General features: G+C 48.3%; 2 protein-coding genes across 2 annotated transcripts in view; one reads left to right on the top strand and one right to left on the bottom strand.

The window, feature by feature from the left end:
* The window catches only part of LOC128346133 (radial spoke head protein 3 homolog B-like), a 42173-nt gene that overhangs the window by 9736 nt on the left and 17869 nt on the right, over positions 1-14568 (top strand). The window contains exon 3 of the mRNA XM_053299092.1: positions 654-795. Coding sequence (XP_053155067.1) covers positions 654-795 — 142 coding nt within the window. The remainder of the gene's footprint in view (positions 1-653; positions 796-14568) is intronic.
* Positions 5318-13597, bottom strand: LOC128347668 (neurofibromin-like). Its single transcript, XM_053302607.1, has 3 exons — positions 13573-13597; positions 6670-7934; positions 5318-5473 (listed from the first exon to the last, which is right to left on the bottom strand). The coding sequence occupies exons 1-3, from the start codon at positions 13595-13597 to the stop codon at positions 5318-5320; spliced, it is 1446 nt and encodes a 481-aa protein (XP_053158582.1).

The raw sequence follows: 14568 nt of genomic DNA, 5'->3' as shown, positions 1-14568 counted from the left end.
TGAGGTGGTGGCCAGAGGTGCTTTCTGTCAGCTTTGCCTGATACGCCAGCTGCGTCCATTCCTTGAGATAAATGACCTCAGAACAATGGTACATATGCTGGTAACCTCAGACTTCACTACTGCAATGCGCTCTACGTGGGACTGCCTTTGTATGTAGTCTGGAAACTGCAGTTGGTACAGAATGCAGCAGCCAGGTTGGTTTCCGGGTCATCTCTGAGAGACCATATTACTCCTACAGTATACTGTACTAAAAGAGCTACACTGGCTGCCACTTAGTTTCTGGATAAAATACAATATGCTGGTTATAACCTATAAAGCCCTAAACAGCTTAGGCCCTGGGTATTTACATCTTTGCCATGATCCCCACTTCCCACTGAGATTGTCTGGAGAGGTTTTTCTGCAGTTGCCCCGAACTCGTCTGGTGGCTACTCATTGTGGAACTACAATTCCCATCATCTCCAGCCACAATTTAGTGTAGCTGGGGATAAGGGGAATTTTAGTTCAATAACAGCTGGAGAACTAAGGTTGCCTTCTCTTGCTCTAAGTCTGTTCAAAAGGAAGTTTTCGTGGATTTCAAGTTTTGCCTCACTAGCTCTGGAGGCCTCTCTGGGATCCATTATGGTAGTATTGTAATTTTCTCCATTCCTTCCCAGAGCGACGAACCGGATCCCCTTGAGCTCCAGCGGCAGCGGGAAGCACGCCGGAAAGCACTGGCCAGAAAACGGGCCAAGGAACAGCTTCGGACGAGGACACCAGATCCTCTGGAAGGCAGGCGGCATGTCACTGTGCAAACAGGTAGCCACCAGAAAACCTTTAATTTCCGAAGAGGACTGCCAGGGATTGAACCTGGAACCTCTTGCATGCAAAGCAGATGGTTTACCACTGAGCAATGGCCCCGTCCCAATCTAGTTCAGGAATGTTGACAAGCAGTATATAAATAATAGTAGTAGTAGTAGTGGGATTATCTACTCTTGACTGGCAGTAGCTCCCTAGGGTTTCAGACTGGAGTCCTTCCCACCCCACTCAAAGAGGCTAAGCATTGAACCTGGGACCTTCTCCATGCACAGCAGATAGGTACATTGGTACTCACCATGAAGGTGTCTTCTGGCTGGTGTAGAAGAGGTCACCCAACGTGGGATAACATCCCTCCACATGCTCCAGAAGGCAGGAAGTAGAAATACTTGAAGATCCTTAACCCCATGCATGTGGGCGGATCCCTTCAGTATCTAAAACAGCTCAAGCTTCAGAACATCAATAACATGAATAAAAAACCAACAAACTAACTAGGACACAGTGAAGGAAGGAAACAACACAACAAACCCCCCTTCCAAAATAGAGATGCAGAGAAGAACAACCCAGGTGGGCTTTGGGTGACTTCTTCTACACCAGCCAGAAGACACCTTCACGGTGAGTACCAATGTATCTTTCTCGGCTGGTGTAGGAGGTCACCCAACGTGGGAGATACCACAGCACCAACACGGGAGGGAAAACAGAAATAAATACTGGATCTATTGACCCGGAAGGACCCTCTGCAGAACCCTCCGACCAAAAGCAGCTCTGGCTGCATTATGCTCATCCAACTTGTAATGTCTGGAGAAAGTAAACGGAGAAGATCAAGTCGCTGCCTTACAAATCTCCTCAAGCGACACTGCTGATGACAGAACAGCCGAAGTAGCCGCCGACCTCGTTGAATGAGCCGTGATCTGCTCTGGCACTGGTAGCTTCTGTGCCTTGTAAGATTCCACTATGCAAGCCTTGACCCACCTGGCAATGGTCGCGGCCGCCACTTTGGATCCTCTCTTGGGGTTTTTGAAAGCCACGAACAAGGCATCGGACCTGCGGAACGCTTCCGTCCTATTCAGATATATCCGCAACGCCCGACGAACATCCAAACGGTGCCACTTTTTTCCCGACTGATGTCGAGGCTCGGGACAAAAAGAAGATAAGTAGATATCCACCGATCTATGAAAAAGTGAATTCACCTTAGGAACAAAGGACGTATCAGGAATAAGCCTCACTGAGTCCTTGGAAAATATACACAAATTGCTCTTTACTGATAAGGCCTGCAATTCCGAGACCCATCTAGCTGACGTAATGGCAACCAGGAACGCCACCTTCCAGGACAACAACTGCAATGAAATAGAACTGAGAGGTTCAAAGGGAGGAAACTGCAAGCCCCTTAAAACCACATGCAGGTCCCACGAAGGGAAATGGTGGCAAACAGGAGGCGACAAAAGGTCCGCTCTCCTCAAAAACTTTCTCAACAAAGGATGTTTCGCCTGGAAGGACTTCTGCTGAGGGAAGAGCATTTGAACCAAACACGCAGCCTGTCTCCTGAGGGTGTTTGGCTTAAGGCCCAGGGAAAGGCCATTTTGCAGGAAGTCCAATAACTCACGTAACCTGCAATTTCCCGGCTGCAGAGCTCACCTGGCAGCCCAATGCAAAAAACTACGCCATGTCGACTGATAAATTTTATTGGTGGAAGCCTTCCTGGAGGAGAGGATGGTCTGAATCGCACCTTCCGACAGTCTTTCCTTCTTCAACATGGCCCTCTCAGCTTCCACGCGGTCAACTGCAACCACTCTGGCTCCAGATGGAAGATGGGCCCCTGCTGCAGCAGATCTGGACGTACCGGGAGTCTGAGCGGCTTTTCTACCGCGAGAACGACTATCTCGGAAAACCATGGTCTCCTGGGCCAATAAGGCGCAATCAAAATCAGTGATGCCTGAGATTCCCGCAACTTCCTTAGACAACGAGAGAGTAAGGGCACTGGAGGAAAGGCATACAGAAGATACGGAGGCCACTGAACTGACAGCGCATCTGGTTGGGAATCCGCTCCCTTGGTTGGGAATCTCGAGTAAAACCTGCGCAGCTTGGTGTTCTGCTGTGATGCGAAAAGATCTATTCGCGGTCTGCCCAGTCTCTGAGTTACCCATGGGAACACTGCAGGGTGAAGACCCCACTCCGCCGGCTGAATCTCCTGACGGCTTAGCCAATCCGCCTGAATATTGGAAGCTCCGCTCACATGGTGTGCAAGGATGGACAGAAGGTTCCGTTCCACCCAGACCAGGAGCTCCAACGCCTGCAGATGAAGGGACTTGGACCTCGTTCCCCCTTGCCGATTTATGTGCGCCTTGGTTGAAACATTGTCCGTGCGCACCATTTCTCCCCTTGACCGCCGGGAGGAAAGCCTTCAGGGCCAGGAAAACTGGACGCAGTTCCAGCCAATTGATGCTGTGGCGAGCTTTCTCCGCTGACCACAGCCCCTGTGCAGTCCTGTGGAGGCACTGTGCCCCACAGCCGGAAAGGCTGGCGTCCGTTGTCACCAAAATCCTCCTTGGTTCCACAAACATTTTTTCCTTCTCTAGGTTTTTTCGAACAGTCCACCAGGCAATAGATTCCCTCAGGCCCCCTGACAGGAGAACCTTCTTGTCGCGTTTGAGAGCGATTCTGCGTTGAAAGGGAAGCAGCACCCACTGCAGATGGCGAAGATGAAGTCTGGCTCAAGGGACGGAGTCCATGGCTGCCACCATAAGACCGAGTAATCGAGCAAGCTTCAGAACGCTGAAAGACGTGCGCCCCAAGGTTCTGCGAGCTAGGGAGACGAGAACCGCCATCCTGTCCTGCGGAAGGAACAACCTGCATACTGACATGTCCATGACCACCCCCAGGTGTCGAAGGTTCGTAGATGGGATCAGGTGGCTCTTGCCCACATTTCTCAAGAAACCAGGCTCTCGTAGCAGGGACATCGTCCTGGACAATGCCGCCTCCACGGCTGCCGCTGACCTCGCTCGAATCAAAAGATCGTCCAGGTAACAATAAAGGTGAATGCCCTCCGTGCGGAGTATGGCCACTAGAGGGCACAACACCTTCGTAAAGACACTGGGGGCTGAGGACAGGCCAAATGGCAGGGCGCGATACTGGAAATGCCTGCCCCTGTGACAGAAGCGAAGCAGAGGTCGACTCAGCGGGTGAATTGGAACATGCAGATATGCATCCTGGAGATCTATGGAGGCCATGAAGTCCCCTGCTTGCAATGCCTCCGAAATGGTGCGCAGAGTCTCAATTCGGAACCTCTTTTTTATCACTAACCTGTTTATCGGGCCTAGATTCAGGACCGCTCTTATGGAGCCGTCCTTTTTTGGCACTGTGAAGATCACAGAGTAGACGACCAGGCCCCTCTGGGCCAAAGGCACCTCCTCCACAGCCCCTATGTCCATCAGGTGTAGTATTGCTGAGAGTAGACCCTTGTGCTTTGCAGCATTTCTTGACATGGGTGTAAGGAGGAACCTGTTCCTGGGAGGACTGGAGAGTTCCACACTGTAACCTACCCTTACTATGGATAGAACCCACCGATCCTCTATGGACTCTCTCCAAACTGGCCAGAATTCCAATAGGCGCGCCCCCACCTTGCAGCCCTGACTGTCAGGACTGCTGTTTGGGGCCACGAGACTGAGGAGTAAAAGACTGTCGGCCCTGGTACGGAGAAAACTGCCTCCCTTGCCCCCTGGACCTGTTTTACTGAGGCCTAAAAGGCCTGAACAAATCACGCTGTCTGTATTGTGGTCTAAATGCTCTTGGGGCCTGAGTAGGCCTGCGCGTAAAAACCTTCTCCTCCTTACGCTGAGTGGATGGCAGTGACTTCCTCTTATCCTTAGTTTCAATTAAAACCTCCTTAAGCGCGTCATCCCCAAAAAGCTTACCACCCACGTAGGGTACAGCTGCCAGGTTAGCCTTGAAAGTATTGTCCACCTTCCAGTATTTCAGCCAAATATTACGCCTGGCTAACACTCCTGCACTCACTGCTCTAGCTGAGAAGCGCACACTATCAAATGTAGCGTCTGCAGCGAGGGCGGCCACTCTTTGCAAGCGGAGGAGTTTGCGGTGCATCCACGCCTGATCAGTAGGGGGGTCGTTAAGGAGCTCATCAATCCACAGCACAGATGCCCTATTAACTAGAGAGGCTGTGGTGTCAGCTCTAATAGCCATGGCGGAGGATTCATGCGCCCTACGTAAAGCCGCTTCGGCTTTTTTATCTGCCTGATCCTTGAACGTGGAGTCCCCATCCTTAGGCACCACAACGCCACTAAGGAGGGCCCCAAAGGGCGCGTCTGTCAGAGGGACCTTCAGTAAATTAAGGGTATCCTCCTCAAAATTGTACAACCTAGAAGCGGATGGTGGTGCACGCTTGGCTGCAGCGAAAGAAGCCCATTCCTCCTTAATGGATGGGGTAAACCCCTCTGGCATAACAGCCCTATGAGAGGGAGTCTTAGACTGAGGTAGCACCAGGGCCCCTTTAGATTCTGGGGTATCATCCTCAATAGAAACAGTCTTTAGCCCAAGGGCCATTAGACTGGTTAATAATGGGCTGTGCATCCTCCAGCAGGGACAGCCTCTGATTCTGTACTCCTATCCCCTGCTCATCAGGGATCTCACCTTCTTCGCAAGAAGACGACCCCAGGTCCTCTGCCCCCTGCGCAGATCCAGATTTAGATCCCTTTAGCTGGAATGCGTCTGGGGACTCCTCCCCCGATTCCCCCGAGGAATGAAGTTCCCTACCAGTATAAGGAGTCACCCTCATAGAGTGCCTGAGCCTTCAGACAGATCGGGAATCCGAGGAGGATGAACTATCCCTCCTTCTCCTACGCGCCCTGACAACAGGGCGACCCTTGAGAGCTGCACCTACAGATTTCTGCACAGCCTCCTCTATCCAGCTTTTCAGCAGAGCAGGCTGAAGGGCACCTCCTCCTGTCCCGCTCGTGGCTGAGTCCCCAGCCGAAATGGCAGCATTGGGGGAAGCCCTGTCAGCAGAGTGGGTCTCCTCCTCCCCAGGCTCCCAGGCGGGTCCCGGTCTCACCAGAGTCGGATCCCCTGGGCTGTCTCCGCAAGCCGCTTCTCTCGGCGTGCATCGCTCCGCTCCCCCACTCAGAGACTAATCCTCCTCCGCTGGTTCCAGGCGCACGGGGCTCGAGGCTTGCAAGCCCGCCCGTTGTGGCCCGCCCGCAGCATCTCCGAGGGAGCATCTAGCCGCTGGCGACAAGAGGGGCGGCGATAGCGAAGCCGCATCCTCCCCAGCCGCTTCGCTCACTTGCGCAGAAGGATCCGCGCAGTGCTTTGAAGCTGTATGCTCCCTGTGCTCTCTTCTGCTTCTTTCTCTTCGGAGGGGGGGGGGGTGAGTGGCGGCGACCTTCATGCCCAGACTCTCCACGAGCATCCAGATCACAGCCATCGGGCTGTGGGAGTAACTGCTGTGGCCTGCTGGCGCCAGCCAGGCTCCCCTTAGCGGCCGCCATTTTGTGCGGGCCCTTCGCGCCGTTTTTCAGGTTTGGCGGGAAAAGCCGCTGTCGGGCTGAATGCTCCCTAAATGCGAGCAGGCCCAAACCCTTTCTAGCAGCCATCAATCGGAGGGCTACTGCGGGGGAGAGAGTAAGCTAGGACTGGAGAGGAGAGGAAGCTAGGAGCGATGAAACAGACGGACAGGAGAGGAATGAAAATTAAAATCCAACCTGAATGCACTGGCAGGAAGCTGGGATAGATGTGTAGCAAGTCATTTTGAAAAGAAAAAAAAATCACTAATTATCCCGGATTGTTTCCTGTTTAGCTCTTTGTATATCCCAAGAGAAGGAGATTCTGTTTTCTCCCTGGGAATAAGTCTTCACCATCACTTACATTTGTGATTATTCTGTGGAGTGAGTTTACCAGTACGTAATGAAATGTCGAGGGGGAATTCTGTGCCAGGCAGGTCTTGAAGTGCTGGTTATTGTGCGGGTTGATGCGGAAGTAGGACACCAGGCAATCGATCATCAGGTCGATGTCTGCGTTCTGGTTGCCTCTGGAGAAAGGCTTGCTTGGATTGAAGAGCAGTTTCTTGAGATCTACCACCATGGACTGCACAAGGAGGAAGATGACAGAGTTGTCTTCCCAACTGATGTAGGTTGAGGCCTTGCAGAGCTTCACACACGCGATGGCAGCACTCTCCGTCAGCTGCCGGCTGCCACTGTGGACTGCAAGCGCCTTCCTGAGGTTGTCCAAAAACAGTTTCTTGTTGGTTTTCGTTTCCTCCACCATGTTCTTGGCAATGTCTTGGATTATTTCCAGACACAGAACAAGGAAGATGGTCTGGAGCGGCCACACAGCTGCTTTGCGTTTTGTGCTCTCAGCAAACCTGTCCACCAAGTCAAACAGCTTCTCCGCACAATCTGCCAGATCGGTCTGAGGTGTCTGGTACAGCTTTGTAAACTCATCCGGATAGTTTTCCACCCAGTTCCAAAATGCCTTCTCAAGACTGTTGATGACTGCCAGCTGTGCTACTTTCTTGAGGGCTTTGAACTTAAACACTGTCTCCTGCAGGATACGCTTCAGCTTTGCACAATCCACGCTGATGTACTGCAGCAGTTCAATGTCGTGGACATCTGCGTTGTCTTCAGAGCACACGGTCAATTCCTGTAACCGGGTGGAAATCCAGCTAAAGACAGTGTTGAAGTTGTTGCAGCTGAGCGAGAAGAGAACCCTGGAGGCGGACGTGCGCAGCTCGGCCGCGTGCTGGTTGCCTTCGCGGTAGGTGTGGATGAAGTGACAGATCTCAGGCAGCAGCTGCTTGACCAACATCGTCTCGTCCAGGCGCATGGTGTCCTTGGGTTGCCCGGCAAGACATTTTTCCAGTGTATCCAAAATAATCAGCTGAGAGAGATACAAGTTCTTTTCGGAAGCTTCTCCAAATATCCTTATATTATTAACATTTTTCAAGATATTGGTGAGACTGCTGATGACCAGGGAAAACTTGTACTTGGAAATGTTGATGAGACATTCCTTGTTATGCTCCGTGCTGACTTTGGTGTGGGTCGTCTGTTGGTTGACTTTGATTGGAAGCTGCTCGTTGAAGCGGTTGACAACGGCCTGGACCCACTCCACGGACTTGTGGGCCGCCGTATCCCCTCCAGCGGGAGCGGGGTTCCGGTCGGTGCCCCCCGCCACTTCTCTCGGCTCTCAGCGGCCCTCCTCCTCCTCCTCAGCCATCAGCACCTTCAGGCTGCCATGACACCACCTGTAACGTTCTGCATCCAAATAGATGCTCTACCACTGAACTATGGCCCCATCCCCTAAGGAAAATATCTTACCACAGACAGTGTTTACATGTAGTCACCCATCCAAATGTAAAAACCAAGGTAAAACCTACTTAGCAAAGGGGGCAATTCATGCTTGCTACCAAAAGACTAGCTCTAGCAGGTGAGGCCCATCATTGGCCAGACAAAGTCATTTTGCCTAGATTATACTTATAGGAAAGTTCAAGAAATTAAGGATAGGTAATAGAATTTTTCCTTACTGTGTTGGCATAAGGGAAGTAAAAGAACAGCTTTAAGATTTTAGGATTTCAACTTCAAACATTCATTTTATTTGAAACATTTGCCATACATAGTATATTTGACTCTGAGAAAGATCTTCTGCTTCTCTTGGGCATGATATCATTTTTGAATTATTGATCTGATTATTGAATGTTAAAAATCTAGAAAAGCACTGCTGGATCAGACCCAAGGCCTGTCTAGTCCAGCATCCTGTTTCCCACTGTGGCCCACCAGATGCCTCTAAGAAGCCCACAGGCAAGAGCTGAGGGCATGCCCTCATTCCTGCTTTTGCTCCCCTGAAACTGGCATTTAGAGGCATCTTGCCTCTGAGGCTGGAGGTGGCCTATAGCCACCAAACTAGTAGCCAGTGATAGACGACATGTCCTCCATGAATTTGTCCAAGCCCCTTCTAAAGCCAGTAATAGCCAAGCTAGTGGCCACTGCCACAACCCATGGCAGAGAATTCCTTAAGTTAATTATGTGCTCTGTGAAAAAGTACTTCCTTTTGTCGGTCCTATATTTCTGGGCCTTCAGTTTCATGGGGTGACCCCTGGTTCTAGTGTTGTGAGAGAGGGAGTTATTACACACACACACACACACACACCTCTCCTGCTGTTACTCCCCTGCAACTGGTACTCAGAGGCATCCTGCCTTTGAGGCTAGAGATGGTCTGTAGCCCTCAGACTACTAGCCATTGATAGACCTCCCCTCCATGAAGTTATCCAAACCCCTCTAAAAGCCATCCAGGTTGTTGGCTGTCACCAAATCTCGTGGCAGAGAATTCCACAAGTTGATTGTGTGTTGTGTGAAAAAGTACTTCCATTTGTTCGTTCTATAATTCCTGGGAATCAATTTCATGGGATGACCCCTGGTTCTAGTTTTATGTGAGAGGGAGAAGAATTTCTCTTTATCCACTTTCTCCACACCATACATAGTTCTATACACCTCGATTATGTCTCCCCTTAGTCACCTCTTTTCCAAACTAAAGAGCCCCAGGCGTTGTAGCCTTGCCTCATAAGGAAGGTGTTCCAGGCCCCTGATCGTCTTGGTTGCCCTCTTCAGCACATTTCCCAGTTCTACAATGTCCTTCTTAAGATATGGTAATCAGAACTGTTTGCAGTACTCCAAATGTGGCCACAACATAGATGTGTTCAAGGGCATTATAATACTAGTATTTTTATTTCCAATCCCCTTCCTAATGATCCCTAGCGTGGAATTGGCCTTTTTCACAGCTGCTGCGCAGTGAGTTGACACTTTCAATAAAGAGTCTACCACGAACCCAAGATCTCTCTCCTGGTCAGGTCAGACCCCATCAATGTATATATGAAACTGGGTAGTGTGTTTATTTTGCCCCATTATGCATCACTTTGCACTTCCTTACATTGAATCACATGTGCCATTTTGTCACCCACTCACCCAGTTTGGAGAGATACTCTTGGAGCTCCTCCCAATTTATTTTGCATTTCACTGCCCTAAATAGTTTAGTGTCATCTGCAAATTTGGCCACTTTGCTGCTTACCCCAACTTCGAGATCATTTAAGAATAAGTTAAGGAGCACTGGTCCAATTACAGATCCCTGGGGAACCCTTCTTTTTACTTCCCTCCAGGGGCGTAACAAGCCTGGAGTGGGCCCAGAGACAGAATTTTAAAATGGGCCCCTCACTGATACACACACTCAAGGAGGGAGGCAGGGAGGGAGGGTCGAGAGACACAGAGAGAGATATTAGCCAGGTCGAAGGAAGAAATACAAAGGAAGGATCATAATGAAGGAAGCTCTGCAGGTGTTGGGGAGTCATGTGACTTGCCTCTGGGGGCCCCTTGAGGCGTGGGGGCCCCCAGGCAGCTGCCTCCTCTTGCCTAATAGTAGTTACACCCCTGCTTCCCTCCATTGTGAAAACTGTCCATTTATTCCCACTCTCTGTTTCCTGTCCTTCACCCAGTTACCAAACCACACATGAACCTGTCCCCTTATCCCATGACTGCTAAGTTTACTCAAGAACCTTTGGTGAGGAACTTTATCAAAAGCTTTTTGGAAGTCCAAGTATACTATGTCAACCAGATCACGTTTATCCACATGCCTGCTGACACTCTCAAAGAACTCCACAAGGTTAGTGAGGCAAGACTTTCCCTTGCAGAAGCCATGTTGGTTCTCCTTCCGCAAAGTCTGTCCTTCTATATGTTTAAAAATTTTGTCCTTAAGTATGCTTTTCATTAATTTACCCGGCATAAACGTTAAGCTAACTGGCCTGTAATTTCCCAGATCCCCACTGGATCCCTTTTTGGAAATGGGAGTAACTTTAGCTACTTTCCAGACCTCCAGCACAGAGCCTGACTGTAGGACATATTTCTGCTAGGAGATCAGCAATTTCACATTTGAATTCCTTCAGAGCTCTTGGGTGGATGCCATCTAGCCCTGGCAATTTGTTAATTTTTAGTTTTTCAAGACAGTTTAGAACATCCTCTTTCTTCACCTCAAAATGGCCCAGTTCTTCAGCCTCCTGAGAGGCTATTTGAGCCTGAGAAGCTTAGTTCTGGAGTGGGTGTATGGTCAGTATCCTCCACCATGAAGACAGATGCAGAGAACTCATTCAGCTTCTCTGCAATCTCTTTACCCTCCTTAATAATTTTATTATTATTATGTTAATGTTGTGAACAATAACAGTTAAATTCTGATTATTATATTCAGAAAAGATTAAACCTTTGCCCCAACATATTCCACTGTAAAAAAAATCAGCTAATTTAAGTGGCAGAAATGTGTGTGCAAATTTTGGTATCTGTACGTAGTCAATGTTGGAAATTCTCTGTGGTGAGAGAATCCCTTTCTCATTATAGCAGAGTGCAGAGAGGCACAACACAGTGGATTAGTTAAGCATGCGTGTGTGCTGAGAGTAAAGTAACTTGGAGCCAATTCATAGTTTCAAATCAATATAAAAGGCATTTATTAAGGAACTCCATTCTAGATAGGAAAGTGAGGATTTAGGATCTCTAATCTATCTATCTAGCTGGATGCAGATGGATTCTGCATCCTCTGCACATATGGTGCAGGGAGAGAGGCTTGCCATGTTGCAAGGTAGGAGGCCAGGTAGGAAGAGAGAGGAAGGAAGTCCCTGAGATTAGCAATCTACACATCAAAGGGATAGCATCAGAGCAGTGGAGAAGTGATGACAAATGTCTTGACCCTCTAGCCCTCTGACTTACTAGTCTGTCCTCCACTGTCTGAGGCAAAGAGACAGTGCAAAGTCCTTTAACTTCCAACACCCCCTCTCGATGTCTCGAGACTCACAAGACTAATTTTCTTTCTCAGCTTTTCAAAGCAGGGTCTTGGTAGTGGCTTAGTGAGTATGTCTGCAAGCATTTCATTTGTCGGGCAGTAGATCAGCTTGATTAGTCCATCCTTCTGCAGACTTCTCACTACATGGTACTTCATATCAATATGTTTGGTACTCCTCTTTACATTTTCTTGTTTGGAGAGTTTAATGCAGCTTTGGTTGTCTTCATACACTGGTATGGGCTGTGGTACCGCTGTACCTAGGTCCTTCAGTAGTTGACACAGCCATTGTATCTTGTGACAGCCCTGTGCAGCTGATACATATTCCGCTTCAGTGGTTGATGATGCTACTATGTCTTGTTTTCTGCTTGACCAACTTATCGCTCCATCTCCATAGAAAATTATGTGACCACTGGTGGATTTCCTTTCTGTTAGATCTCCACCCTAGTCTGCATCTACATATGCTTCTAGTTTTGGTTGACTGTTAGCTGGCAGCTTGAGCTTAAAGTGTGCAGTACCCTTTAGGTACCTGACAAGTCTTTTAATTGCATTCCAGTCCTTGACTGTTGGTGATGCAGTATTTCTACAAAGTAAGCCAACTGCTGTGCTAATATCTGGCCTAGTGAGTGTACTAATGTATAAAAGCTTACCCAATGCTTCACGATATCTATGGTTGTCAGATAGTGGCTCAGTTTGATCTTCTTGCTTTATGTAGTTCACTTCCATTGGAGTTGGTGTAGGATTCGCATTTTCCAGTCTGAGCAAGTTTATCAAGTCTTTAGTTTTCTGTTCTTGGTTGATCAGGAAACTTCTATCTTTCTCTCTTTGTACTTGAATGCCCAAGTAGTGTGCAATGTTGCCAAAGTTGCTTGACTTCCACATCTCTGTTCAGATGATGCATTATTTCCTTGCTGTCATCTGGATTTTCATAGGCAAGAATCAAATCATCAACATACACCAAAATGTAAGTCCACTTGCCATCTATGCACCTTGTGTATAGACAGGGATCCGCGTTGCTTCTTTTGAAGTTTGCTTGAAGCAGCATATCATTCATTTTTATATTGCATGCTCTGGCAGCTTGTTTTAAACCGTAAATGCTCTTTTGCAGTTTGCATACATAGTCCTCTTTGTCTTTCTCTAAGAAACCTGGTGGTTGTTGCATGTAAATGTCCTCTTCCAGTTCACCATGCAAGAATGCAGTTTTCACGTCTAGGTGTTCAACATACATTCCTTTGCTAGCAGCAATACTTAACAGAGTCCTTACTGTGGTATGTTCTCCATATTTCTGTGAATATCCTTTTGCTACTAATCTGGCTTTGTAGCGCTGAATCTCACCATCAGCATCATGTTTGAGTTTGAAAACCCATTTGCAGCCTATTACTCTCCTTCCTGGAGGTAACTTAGTAAGAGTCCAGGTTTTGTTTTTCTGTAGAGCCTCAAGTTCTTCAATTGCATCTTGTTTCCACTTCTGGGCTTCTGGTTGTGGTAGCTGGGATATTTCCTCCCATGATGAAGGTTCTGGTTGTTCCGCTGTTCTTGCGAGGTAGGACAGTCTCAGAGCTGGAACACCTCTGTTTGAGCACGTTGATCGCCTCACCTCACCCTCTGTGGTCCCTTCCATTACCTCAGGTGCGTCTGGTGGATCGCTGGGGGTCTCTGTGTCGACTGTGGTTGGATCTGGATCTGCTATCTCCTCCTCCTCAATTCCTCTGAGATCAGGAAGCATAATTCAGTCATCAGGGTGCTTGGTCTGGTTGCTTGCTTCGGTGTAGGCCCCCTCTGAAGGTGTAGCTCTTTCATTCTCATCAAAATACACCACTCTGTTTATGGTTATCCTGTTGGTGTCAGGATCCAGAATTCTGTAGCCTTTGGATTGTGCTGAGTAGCCTACAAAAATCCCTTTTGTGGCCCTAGCCCCTAACTTAGTCCTTTTTTCCTTTGGGATATATGAGTAAGCCGTACTTCCAAAGACACGCAGGTGCGTCATTGACGGCTTATGACCATGCCAAAGTTCATATGGTGTTGTTCCTATAGGCTTTGTGTGCATTCTGTTTTGTATGTATGTAGCAGTCATGATGCCTTCTCCCCAGACTTTCTGTGGGAGGTGTGCGTCAGCAAGCATGCATCTTACCATGTCCAGTAGAGTTCTGTTCTTTCTTTCTGAGATTCCATTTTGGGACGGGCAGTAAGGTACCGTGGTTTGATGCATGATTCCATGTTCTCTCAGGAACTGCTGTGTGGCGCTGGACATATATTCTCCTCCATTGTCTGTGCGTAGGATCTTTGGTTTCCAGCCAAATTTGTTGCTTGCCATCGGCACATATCCTTTTAATTTCTCGAGCATTTCTGATTTTTCCTTTAGTAGAAAAACACACGTGTATCGTGAGAAATCATCTGTTATTGTTAGAAAATATTTTTGATTACCTATGGTTGCTGGTAGTGGTCCAGATATATCGCTGTGGATCAGTTCCAAGGGTCTTCCGGTCTTCCTTTCACTCTGTTTTGGGAATGGCTTGTTTACTGCTTTGAACTCGAGACAACAAACACAGTTAGTTACAATGTCACATGGTACAAAATCAGTGCCATTGGCTAATCCCTTTTCCTTCATGTTCTGGATTGACTCAAAACTCCAGTGTCCTAGCCTTCTATGCCACAGTTGCGAGCAGTTTTCATGCAGGCATGACTTAGCAAGGTTCACTTCATTAGGCTGGTATGCCTCAGGTCTTGGTCTTTCTCTGTCTGTAGATTCCACACAATAAAGACTTTTGAATTCAGAGCCTACAAGGCAAACTTCTCCATTCTGGGTAACAACACGTCCATTTTTAATATACAGTTCACAGCCTTGCTTTTCTAGCTTGGAAATTGAAATCAAGGAGCTTGAGAAGTCAGGGATATACAAAACATCTTTAAGAAAAAATGGTTTAACAGATCCATCCAGCAATTTGCAATACAAAACTC

The sequence above is a fragment of the Hemicordylus capensis genome, chromosome 2 (genome assembly GCF_027244095.1).
Source record: "Hemicordylus capensis ecotype Gifberg chromosome 2, rHemCap1.1.pri, whole genome shotgun sequence".
Lineage (NCBI taxonomy): Eukaryota > Metazoa > Chordata > Lepidosauria > Squamata > Cordylidae > Hemicordylus > Hemicordylus capensis.
Note: the sequence above shows the minus strand (reverse complement) of the source record. Positions and strands in the feature narration are given on the sequence as shown.

Bases quoted from the DNA above. Each gene is read 5' to 3' on its own strand.
- LOC128347668 (XM_053302607.1), bottom strand. From the start codon at position 13,597: ATGACGCACCTGCGTGTCTTTGGAA. The intron at 7,935-13,572 runs GTACGGCTTACT...CTCCCGCTGGAG, and splicing joins GCACCTGCGTGTCTTTGGAA to GGGATACGGCGGCCCACAAG. The intron at 5,474-6,669 runs GTAAGTGATGGT...GGATCTGCGCAG, and splicing joins TCCACAGAATAATCACAAAT to GGGGCAGAGGACCTGGGGTC.